At 41.6% G+C, this 23,631-nt stretch overlaps 1 protein-coding gene across 5 annotated transcripts in view; it reads left to right on the top strand.

Annotated features, from left to right (window-relative positions):
• The window catches only part of MYO1E (myosin IE), a 110,898-nt gene that overhangs the window by 26,034 nt on the left and 61,233 nt on the right, over positions 1-23,631 (top strand). For 3 of the 5 annotated variants that reach the window (XR_004242801.1, XR_004242802.1, XM_032123011.1), the window contains exon 1: positions 5,297-5,514. The exons of 1 other annotated variant lie outside the window; for it this stretch is intronic. Coding sequence is in view for 2 of the 4 variants with exons in the window: in XM_032123011.1 (XP_031978902.1) it covers positions 5,449-5,514 (66 nt within the window). In the remaining 2 variants the exon portion in view is untranslated. Of the gene's footprint in view, positions 1-4,917; positions 5,092-5,296; positions 5,515-23,631 lie in introns of those variants that run through there. One more of the 5 variants, XM_032123014.1, reaches the window with a different exon arrangement.

Raw genomic sequence — 23,631 nt, 5'->3', positions numbered from 1 at the left:
TTTACTGATGTACATGGCTGTATTCCCTGACCTGGCAAATATCTGGACTAACTTTATGCCCCTGTGTAGTTTTGGTGCACCTAAGTGTTTTTTCTTGCTAAAGGACTGCTTGGATACCCAGTGTTTTCTTGAGTATGTATGTCTGCAGAGTGGGGCTTGAAAGCAAATGGTTAGTTAAAGCAGATCAACTGAAGTTATTTTAATTTAAAAACATAACATTTGTACCTCCTACTGCAGTCTTGAAAATAATACTAAAACGTACCTCCATGCTCGGCTCTCAGCCTGCTTTTTCCCTCTAGCCCTTCTCTGACAACAGTGGAGGTCAAGAGATAGGGAGGGGACATGTGAATTCTTGTTCTTACACTCTTTTCAAGGCATCCACACCACCAGGATTTGAGGTGAATGGTCTTTGGTTTGACCCATACAGAGGCTTTTTACATCTTGTGTTATCAGAGATCATTATTTTTTGTACTTGTATCACTTTCTTGATGTTTCTAACTAAAGGAGTGCTAAACTGTTGTATTTTGTATCATTACATCTTCAGTGCAATTCATACTGAACATGTAGATTTCTTTTCTTAAAGGCAAATTCATATCACAATCTTTTTATCAAGGCACAACATCAACAATAAAATTAATTTATTCTGGAGTCTTCAACTATCTCACTCATTAATTGAGCCCCACTTAAATAATCACAGAATTACAAAACAGAGCAATTTAGACTGGAAGGGACCTCAGAGGGAATATGGTCCAACTCCCTGCTCCAAGCAATGCTAATTTTGATGTTAGATCAGGTTGCCCATCATAGCATAAAGTTTTCATTGTAAAATCTTGTGTAATGTTTCAAAAAATCTCCCTCTGAGGGAAAAAAATTATAATCCCTGTAATTTTGTTGTTGGGAATATACGTAGCTTAACTGAATTTAGTCACAGGAACACAGGAGGCAGAACTCCTCGGTTACCAAGTCCTTGTGGACTTCTTCCAGGTTTATACCAGCCTTGCAAATAACAGCATTATTCATACGTTTTGGTTTGCAGTTGGAGAAAAATTCAACTCCATGAATTCTAAGTATCTTTTACATCTAAGCCTTCTCTTAATCAGATCCAGAGTGAAAGAGCCACATGCTATTTTTCCTCAAAAAGCCTCAAACCAAGCAGTGGATGTAAAAGGGCTGTTGACTTTGTTACTGTACTTTTTACTCCAGTAGTACTTTAAATGGACACGTTGAACACGTTAAGGGCATGTTTTCCGAGCAGAGATGCTGCTCTCATTTGAGGCCAACTATAGGGAGGAAAGAAGAAATTTTATTAGGCACAGAGAGTTAGAAAAAGTACAATGATTATACTGTTTTCCAACCTGTCCTAATCACTGAAGTGATTTCATCACATTTTAAGTAATAAAATTCTGCCTTTGTTTTATACATGCCATTTTGTTTCTCCCTCCCTATATTTCACAAAAAGAAGTTGCTGAATCCATTTTTTATTTCCTTTATGTGGAATTCTACATGCTCCAAGTGTAATTGAAGGCAGAGTGTAACCATCTGCAGTTTAGAAGAAAATGTTACAATTCAGAAGTGTCTGTTTATTCTTTGGAAGGCAGATACAGGAAAAAAAAACTACACTGAATTTTTAAAGTTCTCTTAATCTAATATAATTGTTCTTCTATTACAAAAGTCCTTCATCTTTGTAAGAAGTACCAGATTATGTGGTTTTCTAACTGAAAGAATGATGTCTTGTTAAGGTATTAAGCCTTATTCTAATGGCTTTCAAGCATTAATTAAATTATTTATTAAATTATTCTGGTCAACAGAAGACAAATATGTGACTTACAAAACTTATTTTAATTATAGTCTTTAAGTAAGAGAAAAGCACTAATGCCTTTTTTTTCCTTTGCTGTCATTTTTAGCCAGTTAGAAAGCAGTCAGAGCAGTGCTTTTAATTAAAATTTCTAGTCTTTTGCAAATTTACTGACTTCTCTTAAGAGTTATTTCTTTCTGAAGCCACAGTAATGTTTTTAGAATGGAGAGCAAGGGAAAGCTTTATTCTGTGGCTTTTCCAGAGATAAAGACCTTGTTCTTTTTTCAGTCAGTTTAGTCTTCACACACTTTAGCACCAGGCTGATCTCTGTTTGGTGCTGGCACACAGTGTCACTCAGGCAGTGGTAGGTGGAAAGGCACGTGTGAGTTGCCAGCTGCACCATGTAGTCACTTCTGCGAGTGCTGAGCCTGGACCAACCCCTGCAGGTCCCAAATGCTAAGCTAATAAACCTCCTTAGGCACTGAAGTGAAGCTTGTCCTTAAATATTTTCCCAAAGCTTAGCACTAGTGATCAATATCAGGAGAATCAAGCAGTGCAACTGTTTGCAGCTAGAAAATATCCTCAAAATAATTCTTGATGTTAGCACTTCTGTGCATGAGCTGTAGGTGTTACTAACCAGACTGTCAGACAATACACGCGCTAAAAAAAATGATGGAAGTTCTTGATGCAGGGAATTTTTCTTAAATCTTTTCAAGTTAGGTCTCTGAAAGGCATCCTGTCCGTATGAATTTTGATAGAAATGTCTGCACTTCTAAGTTTTGTGGATCATTTAAAAGTACAGAGGTTGTTCTTTACTCTGCTAGAACTCTTCAATATGAAAATGTGGGTTCTGCCTTTCTCAGAGATGATTTGTACACTCTTGGCTGGAGGAGCCCAGGCATGCAGACCATTCAGGCACACCACCACTAACATTCAGGGGGAAATGCTTTCCCCTGCATCTGAGCAAGGATGTTGAATACGTGTCATTCACGTAATATAGTCAGCTTGGGAATTAGATGTTTATCATTAAAATAAGCACAATGTTTAAAAGCATGAAAAGAGTTTATTGTGAATTAAACTCTACTTGGTCCACCCAGTGCTTAGCAAAGGTTCATGCAGATGCACAGCACCAGTTCTTTCCACTCCAGAAATTTTGTTGAAAGTCATCTTGTAGTCCATGTAGAGTAGATGGACCCAGTAGCATACATTCACTTCAGTGAACTCAGGACCAGTCTCTCGATTAGCTGGCCAGTGTGGATGCACTTTTTAACTATTCTTCCACAACCTTCTCCCTCATTATTCATAACTTGTTAGAAGGATGTTTCTATGTATGTAAACACACATACATACAAATATACATGTCTTAAGAACATTAACCTCTACGTTAAATAGACCCACATCCAAAGCAAATGGAAAAACCTACAAAACCTATATTGATTTTCTGTCTTCTGTTGGCCCAATATACATACGCTCTCTGCATTCTTGCAGGACTGTTTTCACTGCTTTTTATCACAGTCTCATAATTTTATGTAACATTTCCATGTTCAAATTAAATACTAGGTAAATTATTTTTGTCCTATTTCCATAAAACTGCTGTACTCACCTTCTGTAGAGAATCAAAGTGTGTAACTCATCTCCTATGAAGTTCTGTGCCCTATTAGCACTATCAGATATATTTTTGCTTTAATAACTGTTGCAGCTCATATTTGCCACCCAGCTATTTTCTCAATTAAAATATTCCCTACTTCTCATATTAATGTCAGCCAACATCCAAGCAATCCACTATGGAAATCCCAAGCTTCACATCATCAGTAATTATACAGTGTAAGCCCAGCTGAGCTGAGAAGTGTTTTGTTTATTCTTCAAAACCAAGGATGAAACATGCCCAAAGCACCACCGTCTGTGGGACATGAGAGGCGGCAGATAAAGAGTTGAAGTTTTGTCCCATTTCTGTATTGTGCACGTCAGGGTGGTTTGAGTTTGTAACACTTGATCAGCCATGTGTTTAATTCTGCACCCCATCACACCTGTCCTGCAGCCAGATCCATAAGGACAAAGCCACATGCTGAACAGCACTGTCCTTCTGCACTGGCAGATCTGGCTGCAGAACCAGCACCTGGCTCAGAGCAGCCAGAGCAGTGCTCTCCTCCAAAAAGCCAGAAGAGAATCTGCTTATGCCTAATCTCTAAATCAGTGTGGATACGAGTCTTCATTTTGTTCATAAAAACAATTAAAATCGAATACATATACATGTACAAACTGCTCCCTATTTTTTCCAATAATTGCACTTCTTTTTAATCAGAAATAAACGAAATCCCAGTACAAACTATTGATGAAAACCAGGATCTGTACCCACTGGGAGTGGTTTTCAAAGTGGTTTGGAAGCAGTATCAACATATGACTCGGGGTCTGGCTGTTGTTATGATTGTTACATGATGTTGTTTCCATTTTATTTATATTCTGGCTTAGAACTCTGGAGTTAGAAATCCATTAGAGCCAACACTACGGCTTCAAGCCTGAGGTGAAACGTTTGTTAACAGGACTGCAGTAGTCAGCTTCGGGCGGGTTTACCGATTTGATCGCGTAGAAAGCGCAGTCCCTGGAAGTTGTACTGGTTGTGTTCTGGTCAGAACGAGCTGAGCAACGTGGAGCAGATGCTGGTTCCCCGCAGGCACCTGGGTTGTTTCGCATCTGTGAGATGCCTGTAGGACTTGTTTCAGCATCCACCTGGTGACAAGATGCGTCGTACTTTCCAGTGTTTCCAGGGATTAGCAGCACTTTAGTTCTGTGGGTACGCGGGAGGAGGGCAGCACACGCAGGACGCTTGCGGGGGCACGGCCGCCCCCGCTGGCTTAAGGGCTGTCAGCGCTGTGCGGCGGGTGCTTATCGCGGGGTGCGCCAGGAGCAGCGGCCGCCCGCGCTCTAGGCCGGAGCTCGCGGGCCGCGCGCGCCGGGATTCCCTCAGGGAATGACGTCCCGGCGGAGCGCGGCCATTGGCTGCGCTACGGCGAGTTCTCCATTTATGGACACATCGCCCGCGCGGGGCAGCCCAAGCCCGAGCCCCGCGGCGCTGGTCCCCTCCGGTCCCCCTCCCGCGCCGTTCGGCTCCGGCCCCTGCCCCACACCGTTCGCCGTCCCCGGCCCCGCCCCGGCCCCGCCCGGCCGGGAGCTGCGCGCGCGGGGAGGGCGGAGCCGCTGCCCCCTCCCCTCCCCTCCGCCCGCCCGTCCCTCCGTCCCGGGGCGCCGGCGTGTCTGGGCAGAGCCGTCGGGCAGCGCAGCGCCGAGGAGCAGCGATGGTGAGCGGGGCCGGGGCAGCTGTGGCGGGGCCGGGGCCGGGGCCCGCGGGGCGGCGGCGGGAGTGCGGCTGTCGCGTCCCCTCGCGCAGTGCCGGGAAGGGGCCGTGGTATCGCTCCGTGTCCCGCTCCCAGCCGGGGAGCGGTTGTGTAACAGCGCCGGCCTGTGGGAAGCCGGGCCGTGCCAGGCACTTGCCGGGGGCCAGCGGCTGCCGGCCCTGCAGACCGGAGTCGGTTCCCTTAGTCGTGTCCCGAGCCCGCCCGTCCCATCGCGGGGCGCGGGCAGGGCCGGCGCCGCCTGTGGAGCACGAGCCGCGTCTCCCGCTCTCTCCCGCCGCTTGGGATCTGAAGAGGTTTCGGATGTTGGTGTCCTCGGGTGGGAACAGTCCTGTGGCCGGGAAACGCCACGGCGTGGTTGAACAACAGGTGACGCCTCTCTGGGTCAGAGGGCGCTGGCGGGAGGGGTCTCGGCGGGTAGAGCCGCACCCCCGCCTCACGGTGCCCGGTGCTCCCGCCGAGCCGAGTGCCGGTGTCACTCCGGTCCCTTCCCCGGCGGCGGGAGCGCTCAGGTGTGCCGCAGAGGCGGCTCCCGAACCCGGGAGCTCGGGCACCGCCACTGCTGGGGCTGTGCCCTGCTGGTGTGATGAGGGGACGCGATGTCAGGAAAACACCTCAGTGCTAGACTGAGGGAAGATTGAGGTTCGGCGGGTGAACCTGGTTTGTCTTTAGTAATGCCTCCTGATGATTGATAATAGCTTTCATCCTGAAGTAATCCAAGTAACGATTATGTCTACCTGTTACACAGGAACTGAGAACAAGTTGTGAAAAATCCTGTGGGGTAATAAACTAGGCTAAAATCCGTAACTTTTAAACAAGTGATTTATTTAAAACTGTTTTAAAGTAGAGTACTAAAGATCTGAGTGTTAAGATACTTGAAAAACTTTTGCAGTATTTCTGCTAAAGCTTAACTAAGGTTGGATTTTAAAGACTGACCAGCCTAGGTCTTGTGTATTCAGAACTTAACTCCCAATACCTTTTCAAGGATGCCTTTCTTACTGTCATTGCCTCTGCTTTGACTTCCTGAGTCAAGTACAGTTGCACCTCGTTACACCTATGTGGAGCACAAGTCTTTGCTTTAAATAAAGCATCGCAGAAGTTAGGAAGCTAAAACTTTTCTTGAAGTCAGGCATGATAGTACCAACTAGCTCTCATAAACCTGTTTTTGGTAAGGAGCTTTGAATAAGATAGGTACTTATGTTCCCTGGGGGCTGATTGTTTCACCAGGTGATTCAGATCAACTCGTTAGCCTTAACCTTTGCCCCTCAAGTACCTGCTATGTCACAGACACCTGTGGCACATATGGGCTCCTTGGCTGAGTCATTGCTTAGACTGCTGATGTGTTAAATGGGATTGGAAGTCTTTGGTGCAGGTGCTTCAGAGATGTCTGCCTGTTACCAGTAATACTTTGAGATTAGTCTGTTAGTTGCTCTGCTGTGGACTCCATTAATTCTTTTTTAATGAAAGGTTTTAATCAAAGTACTTTTTGTAAATACATATAACTAACTGGCAATATACTCTGTGAGATTTACTTTATCAAAATAAGAGAATTACTTTCTTCCACAAGATACACTTTTTAGGGATGTATTCAGACAATTATCCTCCAGCTTTTAATTTGATATTGAAGTAGTTTTTCACTGTGATAGCTCAAACTAATATGAATTAGGTTATGAATTATTTAATATTTTTAGATTATTGGTAAGTAATTACTACAATAAAACCAGAAAAGAATGTTTTTGAAAGTGCTGCTTTTTCAAATAATTATGCCTAAACAATTGTTTGATAGTCATTAGAAGGTAGTATTTTGTAACTTAGTTGGCAGAAGGATTGCCTGGCAGTACTTAAAATGACTGCTGATGAACATGAATCATGCTGCTAATATCCTGAAACTTTATACTCATTCTCTGTGCTGTATAAAAACCTCGCAGTATTCTCCTTATTTTTGTCTTAACAGTTTTGATGTCTGGAGGGTGAAAGAAAATGAATGTTGGAAGTGTTTTGTGTTTTCTAAATTGAGTCTTTTCTGCCGTTTCTTCTTCGCTGTAAACCTCAGAGTGACCCTTTCCTGTTCTGACAGGGTCCCCAGTGCAGGGTGCTGAGTTGCCACTGACATCAGGTGCTGTTGGTGCTTCTTGGGCCATCTGATACAGCAGAACAGATACCGGTGCCACTGGTCTGTCACTGGTGCCTTCTCCAGTCCCTGCCGTGGTGCACTGCCCCGCCCAGCTCACCCTGCAAAGCTCTGTGCACTTAGCAATATGTCTGTTCCTTTTTGCTGGTTTATTTTTAATCCAGATCAATATCTATGTCAAGTTAACAGTGTGGTTTCAGGAGGAGATCTGCTAGCATGGAATGGGTGAGCTGTTTCATGGCTGTACGTGGCAGTACAAGGTGGGAATAAGCAACAGCAGGGCAAAACTGTAGTAAAGCTAACAAGTCTAAGGAACATCTGGCAACTTGAAATTTTTCTCTTGAAATGCATCCATTTTGTTAACTTTGTATTTCAATGTTTTAAATTCAAAATTAAAAAATCCTTAAAGCCTTTAACATCTTAGCTGCAGTTTGTAAGCCTTCAAAAACTGGGTATTATATCAGTGCCAAGTAGTCCCACTCCAGTGAAGGACCTCTATCCATAATGTGCAGGAAACCTCATGATGAAACTAAGCTGGAACTTGCTTGAAAGGGAAGCATATGGTCAGCTGAACTTTATGCTGTTATACTGTGCATTTGAACCTTCATGTCATGGGGTAGTTCATGGAGATGCATTGGAGGATCTTGAATTGGATAGAGAATCTGTACCACATTACAAAAATTATCTTGGACCTTTAGTTTAAAGTAGCTCTTTAGTCTTCAGGGAAAGATTGTTCCTCTGAGTACTGTCAGCTGGCTTTGACTCTTCTAAGGATAAAACTTTGAATGTCAGTCAGCAAATATTTTCTAAGGCATAAGCTGCTACTATATTTAGGAAAAAAGCCAACCACAAAATCAAATAAATGCTCCCCCCAACAACAACCCAGTAGTGACCAACTTTGACTGATTTTGCATAATCTCTGTTCCAGAGTACTTTTACTGAAGTTTTGTACCAATTTGTTGGGCAGAGTGAGAAGGGAAAGCTCCCAAGAGAAGACAAGATCAGCAGTATCTAGATTAGCTCACAAATTGTCGAGCAAGGCAGGATTGTCTAATACGCTTACGTTAAAAAACCCAGTGTGTTTCTCTGTTACCTTTAACCAGTATTTCAATGCTGAGCAATTTTCTGTAACACTGCATTCAGTTTGTGCATTTTATCTGGGCATACTTGCTGTCTTCCTGTTTCCACCTCTTCAGCAAAGATGGAAGGCTGACTTTTAAAGAGGAACTTTTTTATAGCAATTTGACATCAGAAGAGGGCAGATATTTATAGCCCAGTCCCAAGAAGCTGCGATGTCTTGATTCCATGTAGTGCCTATGAAAATCTGCAGAAATGAAAGACTGGATTAGCCTGAGGGAACTTGCTGGCCTTCAGGATTTGGTCCTGAAATAGTGAATGTGAGATGGGACCTGGGAGCTTATATTAAGTCTTTTTTTTCTGCAGGGAAGTCACAAGCAAGACAGTGATGCTTCTGTATTTGAAGGGTGCTTTTCTGTCTGGTGTTGCAGACAGTAGCCTAAGCTCAAACCTTGCTCTCTGCCAAATGTGGAATACTAGGGAGGGTAACAGCATGTGCTTTACGTTATGTCTAGAGGTGCATTAATGGAAAAATCTTCCAGCTATCTGATGTTTCTTTCTGGCTGATGTATAAAATATACTAAAACACAGCAGCATGTTAAGTAGTAAAGCTAGTGATTCATACTTGATGTGTTTTTTTAGGCTTGCATTGTGTGCATGCTTGTCTTTGTTTAGGTCTCTAGAATGATTTATGGATATATTGTGTTTGTTAGAGCACTTTTTTAGAAGACACTAATATATGCAGAATGTTATCCAAATGCAACTTTTGCAGCTGAAAACTGAACATGTGATTGTGTATTTCTTATATCTTAAGCATTTTTCTCATCACCTCTTTTGCCTTCCAGATATGTTCTACATCCATAACTAATTTATTGTGAAAGATGGGGTAGCAATGCTATTAGTAGTTTAACTAAACTATATGCAACCACTTTTTCTTACCTTAAAGGAATAACATTCACCAGTCTCCGTGCCTTATTCTTAAAGCATTGCTGCATGTGTGGCATGGGTGAAGTTAAAATGAGTTTTGTCATAGTTAGCACATGGAATGTTAAGCTTTTATGAGTTTTCAGTAAAATCTTAGTAATGTTCCCATCTTAACATGGAAAGTATGTTACCTTGCTTAAAAAGTTGTACATCTCTTTAGAGAACTGTTATTATCACCTTTTGTAATATAAAATTGACTTCATAAATACCAGTATATTCTCTTTTCAGTTGTAGGAGTTAAGTCTAAAAGTGTCATTGATTTAAATGGTCATGCACTGCTCTATCCAAGGTATATCGTAAAGAATAAAGGTTTTGGTAATTTCAGCATAAGGAATATTAAATACCTGCATGTTTGGATTTGTATTCTAATATAGTATGCATGTATCCATTAATGATACTAATGTATAGAACATGTAAATAAACATCTTCAGAGTTACAGAAGAATCCTTAATATTAAAAAAGCCTAACTTAGTTGCTGCATGTGATGAGGAAGGGAGCAAAAAGATAAGAGGTGGTCTTTCCACCTTGGCTTCTTGCTCTTACTTTACCAGGCTAACCCTGGGAGTGAGTTTCCTGTAGTTACCTGAAGAGTTCTGACGTAGATAATTGTAGTTCTGCTGATGGAGACCAGCCTGGGATTGGCGTGCAAGTTGTCAGATTTTTGCTTACCCTTTGTTTCTCGTTATTGCCACAATAAATGGCTTATAAACGACAAATTCACGTGCTTTCCTTTTCAGTTTCCTAAAACACTCTTATAATGCAACACCTCAGTCTGCTTTTTTTAGGAAGCTGCATTCCAGATCTAGGTGGTGTGTGGCTACTGAAAGGCATTAAGAACTGTATTAGAAAGGGATTTTGCACCTAATTAACAAGGGTTTTGTTCTGGGAATTAACTGTGCAAAACTAGAAGCAGTAAAATTGAAGCTTTTGGAACTGGGAGGAGAGTGTGTGTGTATATGTGTGTGCTACAAAAATAAGGATTTGGAAAATATTTCAGTTCCTCTGCAAGCACAGAAGTCCGGGCGTAGGCTTTGGTAAGAAAGGGTTGGCTAGCGTTACTGTTAGCTCTTTGAATTAAGCCGCGTTGTACTATCTAAACTCTCACCGTGGATATGAGCAGCAAAGGTTTACCCCAGCGTAAAAGGCTAAACGTTTTAGGGAAAATCGTGTAAGGGTTCTCTCATACATTTTCTCGTCTGTTGGAGGCCATTTACTTCCTCACTAGCTGTGGTCTGCCAAGGAGCTTTTCTGGTTGATGCTGGTCACTAGCAAATGACCAGCATTCTTATCGACTCTGCTGGAAGTGGGTTTTTGTACTGTATGTGTATGGGGAAGTAGTCCAGGTGTATGGGGTGCCTGCTAACTTTTGGAACTGCTGTAGTCAAAGAACTCTAGGTAGCTGTAGTGTGTTGTTTGGCTTTTATTATTTCTACTATGGCTGTAAAAGTATTTGTAAATATCAGAGAAATATGGCAGGAAGTAAACAAGAATTTTCTCCCTTTGTTAAGATGAGAAGTGAGAGGTGTCTCTGAGGACTTGTTCAGGCATTCACCTCAATCTCAGCCTTCCGTGGTGCTCCTGTGACAGCTTGGGTGTGAGGAGCTTATTTTGGTCAGACCTTCCTGGGCTCGGTTCAGTCTTTCCCATCTCCTGCTGCCTTCCCCACGTTCCTGAAATGCCAATTACTGTCCTGCCCAGGAAGTACGGTTGTCATTCCTCTCCTGACTCATACTCATCTTCTAGCTTTCCCATCCTCCACCTACTGCTTTCCTTCCTCACATCTTTAAAACTGTGAATACCCCCTGGGGACACCAGGTGTGCAGTCAAGTCCTAGCAGTGCATGGGATCCATTCTGTCTGCTTGACTAAGTCACTGCTGTGATAGGAAAAGGTATCTTAGTCTACAGCTTTTCCACACACTGAACCTCACCTTTCTACCTCTTCTGTTAAATATACTTCATATGAATGTGTAAATGGCTTTGGGGTTTGATGGTGTCTTCTACACAAGCAATACATCTAAACCCAAAATAATTTAATGTAAACAGCCTAGGAAGAAGGGTATGGGTAAGGGTTTTTTTTCCAAAGACACAGCAGCATTTGGTTGATACTAAAACCATTTGTGGATTGGGTTCATAAATTATGAAGTGTGTTTTTATCAAATTCTGAATTTAATTTTTTTAGTTGAAAGTGAAAATACTTTTTTAAACAAAACAAATGTGAGAACTGACAAGGAAAGCAGTGTTGGCAATTGGAGTGTGAGTCAGAGCTATCAGAAGTGATGCTTATTGGGAAGCCTACTTACAGGGTGCTTCTAAAGCACAAAGACTTACCTATTAACATAACTTCCTAAATGTGAACTTGAAAGTTAAAGCCGGATGTTAGCAGATCTTGAGCATGCTTCATGATCGACACTGTCCTGGAAGTGTCCAAAGGATTATAAAATAGGTCTGGTGCTCTGCTATCCTGTCATGTCTGATTTTTTCAGCTGCCAGAAGTGTCTGGTGAAAGCCACTTCTGGCCGTCGGGGAACAGTGCAGTGGCTTTGGGATGGAGTGATGATAGATGTTTTTCTTTAGACTCCTTCAAAAAAAGGGAATGTAAATAGTTTAGGCAAAAGCATGTGCTTCTAGAAGCTATTTTCATTCCTTTTTTCGGCAATCTGAAGTCTAAATGAGAGGTTTTTGTTGGCATCCTTCAAGCAGGATTAGCAGTCTCGCAGTGACTTGCTGCACTTGTCCCTGTACAGGAAGTGTGGGGCTTTTTTTTCCTTGCCAGCTCAGAACCACTCACTGAATCACTGTCATCAGCTGAGCCTGAGTCTGTAACCACTTCTTGGTCAGCCTTGTCTAATTTAAGTGTTGAAGTCATATTCAAGTCTGAACAATGCAGCCTGATACCCTCTATAAAACAAGGAAAATGTTTTCAACAGCTTTAAAGTCTTTCCTGCTTGTGTCTTATAAAATATGCTGCCTGATGTTTGATCTTGCACCCTAGGACAGTCTTCTGTTTTCAGTTTGACATTCCACAATATTTGTGAGGCTTTAAATTCTATGCAGCTTACCAATGCGCACTGTTATCTTTTGCAGTGATTGATGTCTTTTCTTATGCTTTGTGTTGGATATTGCTAATAGCAGAAATACAGAAAGATGGAAGTTGGAACTTCTTGTTAGTAATATATTTGCAGTGCCAAGTGGTAGTCAAGAACTTGTCTCATCTTGTTTTGTTTTGGTTTCTTTTCCTGCCTTGAAGGATACAAGTCTGCACAAATGCTTAAGTGCTTCCAAATTTGCTTTTGCAATAACTTGCAACCCTATGTTCTTCCCAACTTTGTAATGAAGTGCACAGATGCAAAGTGTGTTTAATGCTGCCAACACATTTGGAGTCCCTAGGGTTGTGAGCCCTGGACTCTTTGATAGCTCATCTGCTGTGGAAGTACTATTGCTCTGTAGTAGGAACATTCTGAGGACGAAAGTTTACCTAGGTATTCTAAACATCTTTGAGCTGTTGTGCTTCTGGCACACACTAGCATGGTCACCACCTGATCACTTGGATTTTGGACTAGCTTGTTGCAGGTATTTTGATATATGAACTGGAAAATACTTCCTTTGCTAAATGGAAGCAGTGTTCTTGAGGCATATTGAAAGAGAACTTTCACTAAACCTAATCTTAAAGGCCATTTCATGGGACTCAAAAGCAAGTGCATACTTTTAAGTTTAAGTATTTGTTTTTTCTTTCAGTATTTGAGAAGCATTTGATTTGTCTCTTAATTAATTGTGAAAGAATTTGTTCTCCTGTACTAATCCCCGCCTGTATTCAGTACATACCTAAAGAAAGAGAAATGTGCATAAGTATTTATAACAGTAATTGAAAACAGTCATACTTATACTACAGATAAACTTAGATTAAATGGAGAATTAAAAATGTGATTAGATTAATTCCAGAAAGGATGTAAAGCTACAAACCCACCCGTTCTTGCTTTCAGAGCACAGAGGTACAGGCTGTCTACATAGTCTGAATTAGTAGATAATTCTGTGGTATCTTCTGGTTAGGCAAATGAAACAAGGATTTTTGCGTAATTATTTCTGCTGTCTAGCTAAATGTAGATCATGTTTTTGAAGGAGTCAGTGATAGGATGCAATCGTCTAATATCGGAAAAAATAATTAGTCATGGGAATCCATAGTTATATTAGACCCTTGTATCATACTTAATTTTATATTTTTTGTTGATTCTTGATAGTGCAGTTTGTATGAGAGCAAGTTAAGTTCATACACTACTCCTTAAACTTTGGATATCTTTCCTACAATAATTTGAATTAAAAATTTGGATACTATGAAAACTGATATATTACTATGCGTGATTTTTTTACATACGGCTTCTGTACCATGAAATATCCCACTTCCCATGTAAACTTGATTAGTTCCTGAATTCTGAATTGCCTGAATCCAAGAAAACAAATATTTGACTTTGCCAATTAAAAATAGTGCATCCACTAAGAACAGAATTACTTCAGCTAGATTTATTTTCTCTGCTTAAAAACTGTGCCTCACAGTCATGTTTCCACGACTCAATGCAGTGTTGTTGGTAGTCTCCAAAGCCTTTTTCAGTGCCTCCCCTCAAATTTAAGTATGCACTGGCATCTGCTATATTGGTTAGTAATTGCTAGATTCAGCAAACCAAAGATTCCTACAAAAACCTTCTGGTCTTTCAAAAATAGCTTCTCAGAGTAGGGCAATTTGGATGTGTTCAGTTTTTGAGGGGATCCTGGCTGTTTTTTGTGTATCCTGCAGGACTTGAGTAGACTGAAGTAAGTTGCCTTTTTGGAATTGATTGGCCCTGGTGGAGGGGGTAGCATCAGCCTCCTGCTATAGAGGAGCAGCATAAATCTGTTGAGAAATCTATTGCAAAGGAGCTCAAAATGCATAATTCTGTCCTGAGCTGTACCCAGACTGTTGGCCATTATTTGCTCTGCTGTTGGTTTTGCAAAGCTTCTCTTCCTGTGTTTTCCTGGGTAGCTGGGAGTTCAGAATCACAGCTGTCTGCTGCCACCTTTGGTGGGTGCACAGGCAAGGGGTGGCATTGGCACACAGTGCTGCTGTGGGCTCTCCCAGCTAAGGATGGGACTCAGCAACCCTTAGGGCATGTTTGGTGGCCAGTACTTGCCAATGGCTGAGGGCAAAGTCCTGGCAGGAACAGTGGTTCAGAGCCCTGTCAGAACCCAGGGCCCATGTTGGTGATTCCAGTTATAGGAAGAGACTGCCAGCAAATAGAAGTTGGAGTAACTTCTACAAACTGTGCTATTTGTTATGTTTTTTTAAGAATTAGACTTGACATGGGGAAAAAGTGAACTGGAATGTTTTATAACAAATGGAGATCCAGTTATGGCTGTGTGTATGCCTGTGGAGGTCTGAGCTGAGGTCTGGCCTTTAATGAGCGAAAACTTGAGCTCCATTTGAAGCAGAGTTGGGAGTGGGGAGAATGACTTCATTGTAGGAGAGGCCACTGCATTTGCTGTTTTGCTGTGCTTTAGTTGTTTCTTGTCTCAGCATTCAGTTGCAACCACAGAGTTTGGAGCATGAACCATTTTCAGATGAGAAGGAAAGCAGGGACAGGTCTTCAGCAGAGCAAGCCAGGTCAGAAGTGTACCTACAAGTGAAAGAGGACTTGACAATACCTGAGTGTCCGGTATGTGAAACTCGAGATAATGCTGAGTACTGTTTCTAACAACTGAGCCTGGTTTCTTAAGCAGCTTAGATATTTGTATATAACTGTCAGTCTTGTCTCTCTGCATTCTGTGATCTATATCTGCATGGCAATAAAGGACTAGATTCAGTGTATTGGAGAAAATAAGGATTTGCCCAGTTTGATACTTGCTTTAAATAAAAAATCAGCATATCTTCTGGTATGTGGTCAGCAAAACTTATATTTGATAAAACTGAAATGTCTTCTGTTGTGGTTAAAAAAAAGAATATACAATAAAGGAGGTTAATCTGTTCTAGCTTGAAGCTGTCTTCAAACACTCAGAATATGTGTTCTCTGCAGGGCTTACTACAGCCTCTGGTGACTTTGACCTCAGTCTCAGGAATATGTAATGAAGTGTGTGAGCCTCTTATGAGGCTATAAAGTGGTTGCACTTCAGTAGCACAGAGAGAACGGATTAATTATTTCACATAGATAGGACTGTTGGTAACTGGCAGTTTTAATATTGAAAGGAGTACCTGGTTTGCCAGTTCCAGTGTTAGCTACCCAGCTGACTGCTCCAGGAGTCTTAATGCTGTTCCCATGAGTACTGTTTGTTAAAGCTTTTCTAGTGGTAATAGGCATTCTGGTTCCAAGGTTCTTAATGCCTGAAATACCAGCACACCCAGTCCACAGAGACCTGATCTCAATATGCAGAATAAGTTTCATGACCAGCAGTGGTTTCTTCCTGTCGTTACTTTGTGTTTTTATTCTTGGTACATTCTAGGAGTGCTTGAGAGGAAGCAGGACAGTGGCTACTTATTCCCATATTTGGTATTGTTCTAGACAGAATGGACATCCCTCACTAAAAGAAAGGGGTGATACAGTGTTCCTGGACAATTTAACCTGCCTCCGACCATGGCTTAATCTTGGCAGAGTCACAGGGGTCCATTTCCTTTGCAGGTGTACACATTGCAGTTTTCTGTCTGGAGTTACAGTGATGGTTGGTGTCACTGGTGGGGTCCCTTAAGATAAGTGGGCCTGACTCTGACTCTTCAGAATACTAAGAGCTTGTATTTACGTGGTTACAAATCCTTGATCTCCAGTGGAGCTTCCATTGGTCTACACGTTAGTAGTGGTGTATTTTGTCTTATAAAGAGGTGGAATTAGTGAGTGTTACTAAGTACATTTAGTGAAATGAACATTCAAGTCTTACTGTGGAAAAGGAAACAATATTTAGAACATCAACTCACTTGCATCTCCTAACTTTCTTCTTGGTATTTTTCCTGAGACCTTTACTGGGAAGGGCTTATGTCTTCTCTACAGATTTAGGGGTGAAGAGGGAACCCCCAAGCCCTAAATCTGCTTTCTTAAATGGTCTCTATTAAAGCCGTATTGGGAAAGAAGCAAATACAATGTATTTCAGAAAAGCACTGTAATCACTGACAATGTAGGCACTACTTCCTGCTGGAATAGCAGGCTACCTTACCTGCTGTCATGCAATTCACCTGTAAAAAGACAAACTAAGGACTGCAGAAATTAATCATTATTTTAGTAGTCCTGAGATTGACCTTTTCTTGTTCTTAATTATTGAAATCTCTACTTAAACTGAGAGTAAGTTCAGCTGCATGTGTCAGAATGCCTAAAATTAATCCTTTATGGATACAGTATTGACAGAACTAAAAACTTCCAGTTCTGAATAAGAAGGAATGTCTGAAATCCATCCAGAAGGCGGAACACTATACAGAGTTTTAAATCCCTGTTTCAGTGTCATTGGGTAAGTTTATAGACTTGAACAATTAATTTTTTTTTTCCCCCAGACCTGAGTGTCTCTTTTAGGTAGAGGAATTTAAGACCTGTTTATTCTGAAACGAGGCTTAACGGTGTGAAAGCTGACAAGTGCTGAAGCAAGTCTGTTTGGGCTGTACTGACAGCACAGCCTGTACCTTAGAGTATAGGCAGGTGCTTTCATAAATCACTGAGGATGTTCTGATGGATGTCTGAAGGTGGTAGTTTGAATGTAATGGAGAAGCATGTTGTTACCACGATTAATGAATTAGTCATGAAGAGCTATTTAGTCTGACACACCTCGAGAGTGTTTACCTACTGAAATCAGGTTTTCTTTTGTTCAGATAATTTCTTAATGATACAGCAGGCTGAGGTGCTTTTGCACCTGAGGCCATTAGGTGACTTTTTCACTTGACTTGTCCCATCTGTGGGTCTGTTCTTAGACTGGAATACATTTAAAATGAAACAGTCAACAGGCTTTACCCTGCACCTCTGGGGGAGGGAGCTTTTCTGAGTGTGGCTGGAGTCCAGCCTGGGACTGGGAGGGACAAAGCAAGAAAAACTCGTCCTGTCAGTTTGACCGTAACCCACCTATTGTGATTTGTACTGGGTCTCTGATACTCAAAAATGGTTAAATAGCTCTTAACTTAGTATGGGAGGGAGACTTCAATCAAAAATACCAGTATTAACTTCTACTGTTCTAGAAACACTTAAGATGTTGGGGAGTTCTTCCTAGTCTGTACTTAAAAATATGTAGGTGGAGAGTCAGTAATTGTGATGTTAACTACCTGTGGTGAGGTAGCTATGGTTGTTAATTTTACATCTGAAGCAGACAGTATATTGGAAGAATGTACATTTTTATTTCAAGGTTGTTTTACCTGGTGACTACACTTAGACCTTAAAGTTAGAAGTCAAGGTTATGGTGTTTGTTTTGGATTGGTTTTTTTTCCTCCAAGCCTTTGAAAATATTTTATCATCCTTCTCTTTACAGGTGTGGAGTAGTAGGCCAGCTATAAAATACTAATCCTGTTGCTGTTTGCTCGTTGAGAGTGCAGGTGTACAAACAGGAAAAGAAAAAAACAAAGGGGAAATTAATATCATCTGATTACTAAAACAAAGATGCTCAAATTTAGTAGCTAAAATTACGTTCAAGCTGGTAACAGGATACCGTGAACAATGAAACTACATTCTGTAGCTAATTGTGTCCTTTTAGGGCTTTTTTAGGGCTTTGCAATTGTACTTGACCAGTTGAAACTCTTCAGGGGCATAGAAGTCAACCTCATTTAAATGAACAACCTACTTTTTTTTTGCATGACACCTCAATGAGATGCCTAGGCTCTTATTTTTCTTTCGTAGTATTTTTGAAGACTTCGGAATATATTTAAGAACTAAAACTAACTAGCTTTTTTTAAAGTGGTGTTTTAAGTCAGGGCAGGTCAGGACATTGTAAGTATTAGAACTGGCAGGTGGGGAGAGTACTTTGTTGTTGTTCTGTTCATTTGCTATTATAGCTGTAGTAAAACATACAATTTTGCCCCCTTACTCCTGTTCTGTCTTCCAGTCTCTAGTGTGACAGCGTGGGAGAACCTCCCGAAGTACCAAAGCTGTGCAGGGCCTTTGTGATCACTCTCTGGATGTTTTGTTCTGGTGCCATTTTATTAAGGACGGAGTGGGGAATATATCTGAGGCATGTCCTAACAGCTGCCATGGACTGTATTGTGGAGCTCTCCTAGGAGCCTAAATTATCTCTAGCGTGAGAGAGGGCTGGAATGCTCTGCTGGTTTTGACAGATGATACATGCAAACTACATTGTGCCCTCTGTGAGGGAAATGTGACTTGGTCCACAGTAGGCTGAGTGACAGGACTTTCTCAAACAGGAAAGAGAATAAGGGAAATAAATCTAAAAGGGAATGGTGGAATGGTCTGGGCTGGCAAGATGGTGGGAGCCTAGTCTAGTCCAGGCAAGCTGCTTCCAATTTCCATGTGAAGTTCTGCTCCTTCAGCTCTACCTTAATAGTGCTCTTTCCATCTGTTTATAAGCCTTTAATATTGCTGATGGAATTGGTTAAGTCTGACACCTTCTCTGATTCTAACCTTGTATAGGAAATGTGTATTTGTCCTCCTTGGCACAGATCATGTGGCTTTGAAATACTTGGCCAGACTTTGGTCTTAGCTCTCACCTTCTACAGTTGCCTTCCTCATGCCTTCCCTTCTACATCTTTAACTCCCAGCAAGCCTTTGCAGTCGTCTTTTGTCTTCAGCTGCAAATGCCAAAGGATATGCTCCACTTCATTACAGGCTTTTGGGATGATTTTGGGGGTTTATCCCTTAAATGTTATCTATAATAATGTGATGTCTAAGTTATGCTTTTACTAGTAGTTCTGAACAGATTTAGGCTTGCTCAGGCAATGGTGTATGTAAACATTGGATCATTTTTCTGGTCCTTTTTAAAGTGCAGATTTCCATGGCAGTATGTACTATAGGGAAACTTGCAATGAAACGTGTTGTATAAAGGCAAAGAAGTTCTGTTTTGTACTTCGAAATAAGGTCATGGAGATGAAAATGTACAGATGGACATTTGTAATTCATGAACCTGGTTATGTGAATAAGTCCTGTTACTGCTTAAATGTCTGTATATGAAACATGTGATATTAGCAGTAGATTACAAATAATTTTTTATCCTTTGTAGTAGTCCTTTACAGCTACTGCTGTGGAGTATTGGAGAATTTTTCAAAGTGCAATAAGATATATAAATAATGCTGCATAGCACTAAATAGGCAGAACATCCCTGAGGATAAATCTCTAGTAGGAATCCATGGAATAGCTGGTGTTAGGTATCGCCTGTATACCACAGACCACAAGTGTGTGTTAGAAGCTACAGGAAAGGCCTTTCTGTCATGCTCAGCTGTTGCCAAATGATTTTAAATGCAGAGCATTTTTGAACCTGCTGTCACACTGTCTAGAAGCAATACAGCTGCTTTACATCTGGACTCAACTTTTACTTGCTAAATATTCCATGGCACCTTTTTCCACCAAAAATAACCAAAACTTCTGACACTTTATTTGCAGGGTTTTGTCCCTTTTGGTAGCACTTCTGCTAAACTGGCAATTACTGCCTTATCCATGGCTAAATTACTACTGTTGTCTAGAAATCTGAGCTTTACCTGATGCTCTCCCATGCAAGTGCTATGCAAATCAACCCTTGCTTAACACTGAGATTTGACAGGAGCAAACTGCAAATCAAGATAGCTGCAGGCTGCCTCCTGTTCCTCTTACTGTGTTTCAGCAGAAACAAAATGATTCTGGCAGTCAGACATTGCACAAGGAGTATGCATATCTAATAGTCTGATTCTTTAATCTACAGATTTTTAAGAGATGCTTTCATTAACTGGATGAGACATGCGGAGCTGCATAACATAGTTGTTCAAATTAACGTTTTGTAGAGGAAAGAAAAAGGCACAGGCAGATGGCTGGGATGGTTGAAGATCCTATGCCCAATGTGTGATGTATTTTTTCACTATATGATACATAGAACCGTGTGTGTTTTGTAGCAAACAAGCTTTTCTCGCTTATGTGCTCAGGTTCATTTGAAGTGTAGTAATTACCCTGGTTGTATGTACAAACTGGAGAATGAGAGGCTGGAGAGCAGCACCATGGAAAAAGAGACCTGGGGTCCTGGTTGATGGCGAGTTGAACATGAGTCAGCAGTGCCTGGCAGCTACAAGGGCCAGGTGTGTCCTGGGGGGCATCAGGCACAGCGTTGCCAGCTGGGCAAGGCAGGGATTTTCCTGCTCTGCTCTGCGTTGGGGCTGCCTTACCTTGAGTGCTGCGGGCAGTTCTGGGCACCACAATACTGAGCCATTAGAGAGCCTCCAAAGGAGGGCATGAAGATGGTGAGGGGAAGCTGTGTGAGGAGTGGCTGAGGGCACTTGGTCTGTTCAAGCTGGAGGAGGCTGAGGGGAGACCTCATTGCAGGTGCAGCTGCCTCGTGAGGGGAAGAGGAGGGGCAGATGCTGATCTCTTTGCTGTTGTGACCAGTGACAGGGCTTGAGGGAATGCCCTGAAGATGGGTCAGGGGTGGTCTAGTTTGGACACTAGGGAAAGGTTCTTCACCCAGAGGGTGGTTGGGCACTGGAACAGGCTGCCCAGGGCAGTAGTCACAGCACCAGCCTGACAGAGTTCCAGAAGAGTTTGGTCAACACTCAGGCACATGGTGAGACTCTTGAGGATGTCCTCTACAGGGCCAGGAGTTGGACTTTTGTGGATCCCTTCTAACTCAGGATAGTCTATGATTCTATGGCTTTAGCAGAGGTTTAGAGAATGGGAGTGAGACTCCCAAACCTGTGTTGCTAAATGACCAGCCTCAGAGCTTCAAATCCCACCTGATTTGCTGAAAGGGCTAAAGCATTCCATGCCTTGTGCCTTTACTCCCTTTTCCAGCATATGCTTGAAGTCCTATAGGGCCTGGTGTCCTCAGGTGACCTTGGTGGGGTGGATGGGTGGGCCCTACTTACCAGCAGTAGTGCTACACTTGGCAGGATTGAAGTAGTAGGAGATGACGTGGCTGTGAACCGTGAGCTTTTGCCTAACTTCACTCTTGGTCTGCAGCTGCTTCTGAATGCTTCACTGATGTGAGAAAATACTGTGTTTTAAAACCAGTCTTTCAGTAAGCTAAATTGAAATGAAATCAGTAGCCATCTGAAATATCAGAATAAGGTCTTACAGTACTGCATATAAAAACTTAGTAGGAAACTATGAAATGGGGTTATTCATCTACCTATTGAAAAGTCAAACTAGACGAGGCATTCCTGTGCATGCAGGCTTTGGGTTACGTTTCTACATTTAAATGCAGCAGGACCTACAGTAGGGGCATTTTGTATTGCTTTTAAACAATTTAGAAATTTTACTAAAGAACAGTTCCTGCTGCTGTGTTCTTTTTTATTTTGAAAAAATGTGAAGAGAAAACCCGGAGGTTTTCCTTAACATAGGTGATTCTGATAGCTTTCATTAGTTTGGATGTAATAACGAGGAGTGAATTTGAAATACTAAAAATTGTGTTCTCAATGGCAACATAGCAAAGGTTTGCAGATTGGTTTAGTTGCTAGCAGCCTTCATACCTTGCTTGTTTAAAAAAAAAAAAAGTCTGTGTAATGAGTTACTCTGGTCTTGTTGGATTTGGTCTTATTTGACTTAGTTTTGTTGATACTCTTTTGTCTGTGTTTGTGCAAAGTTACCTTGGAGGATATTTGAAGATCCAGCTCTATAAGGAGTGGGACAAATTGTCCTTCATTTCGGTGGGACAGATTAGATAGAATCTGTAATGTAGGGTTTCTTAGTCATCTGAAATGTCCAGACAAGGAGGAAAACTTAAGATATATGGATTGTATCTTTTTTTTTTTTTTAATTTATTTTTAAAATAGGACACTATCTTTAAAAACAGACTGCCTCAAAATTGTCTTTCCATGCAGTCCTGCAGGGACAAACTCTCATAGTTGGCCTAAATACTTTTTGCAGAAGCAAATGGTTTTCTTTTCAACAAAACCTTACTAGGTGTAAATAAAAACAGCAAGTTATTACAGATACATGGATATTTTGTGATCCTTTGTTCTTTTTTAATTGTGTGTTCATAATTAGAAAAATTTTGGTTTTGAAAGCCTCAATGAGTTTCTGTATTTTAGGTGTTGAATAATTACTGATGAACTTTGTTTTTACACTGTTTATGTCCCAAAGAGCCTCAAGCAATTTTTTAAAAAAAGACTTTACCACATTCCTTTATTCAGAATTATCCTCTGGTTAATTTACATTTGGCAAAATCTTAGCTATGTTTATGTAAAGACTGGTACTCTGCTGAGCCTCAGTGCTGCTTTGTGAGGGATGCCTGAATCCAAGTCAGGGAGCTGCCTTTTGTGGGTCATGTTTGGGAACCCCTGAGCCCTGCATTCCCACTGCTTCAGAAACCAAAGGCCAGCTGAGACAGGAATGAACAGTGCTCACAGGTAAAAGGGACAAACCCAGGCACCTGTGTAGTAGCACAAAAAGAGATTGATCTCGGACAACTTGAAAACTGAATGAAACTCTTGGTCCCTTTCTGCAACTACAGTAAAAACCCTGGAAATGTGTCTGCAGGTTTGGGATTATCCAAATGCTAATACAGCATGTTGAGCCCTTAGTCAGCATTGGGGAAGCCTGTAGAAAAGTGTCAGTATTTTTTAAGAAGTTGGTTTTGGTATTGCTCTTGGAATGCTCCCAACACTTTTTTTTCCTTTTGGTTCTCATTCTAACTTAGGGGTGCCTCAGTGTTTCTGGGTCAGATGCGAGGAAAGCAAAGGAACTAGTTTGGAAAGAAGCTGTATTGGAGGGATTTGTCAAAGCTAACGAGAATCCACTGCAGAGTAATTAGAAATGAGGTGAAGTTGAACTGCAGTGGGTACCTGTTAATGGAATATGTGTGTCCACCTGTGTGCCTCGCTCACAGCCATGGTGCTCAGCTAGGGCTGTGTGGCAATATTGCACCCTTACCTGGTACAGCCTAAAGGCACAGCTACAGGTATTGCATTTGAGTTGCATTTTTAGCACTTCACTTTAAATTGTATTTCTGTTAGGCAAGATGGAGCCAAAGGCAGCATTTATAGTATGGTAGAAAGACTTTGAGCTGCTCCTGTGGTCCTGATGGGGTCAGAAAGACTAGGTTGTTTATCAAGTTGTCATGTAAGCTTAGAAAAAGCTACTTGAGTGCAAATTTGTAAGCCAGAACTTTATTTTTAAAGAAACACAAACCTTGCATGTAACATGGAATGTAGAAAAAGATAAAGCTGCTCTATGGGCTTCAC

The sequence above is a fragment of the Corvus moneduloides genome, chromosome 13, assembly GCF_009650955.1.
Source record: "Corvus moneduloides isolate bCorMon1 chromosome 13, bCorMon1.pri, whole genome shotgun sequence".
NCBI lineage: Eukaryota > Metazoa > Chordata > Aves > Passeriformes > Corvidae > Corvus > Corvus moneduloides.
Note: the sequence above shows the minus strand (reverse complement) of the source record. Positions and strands in the feature narration are given on the sequence as shown.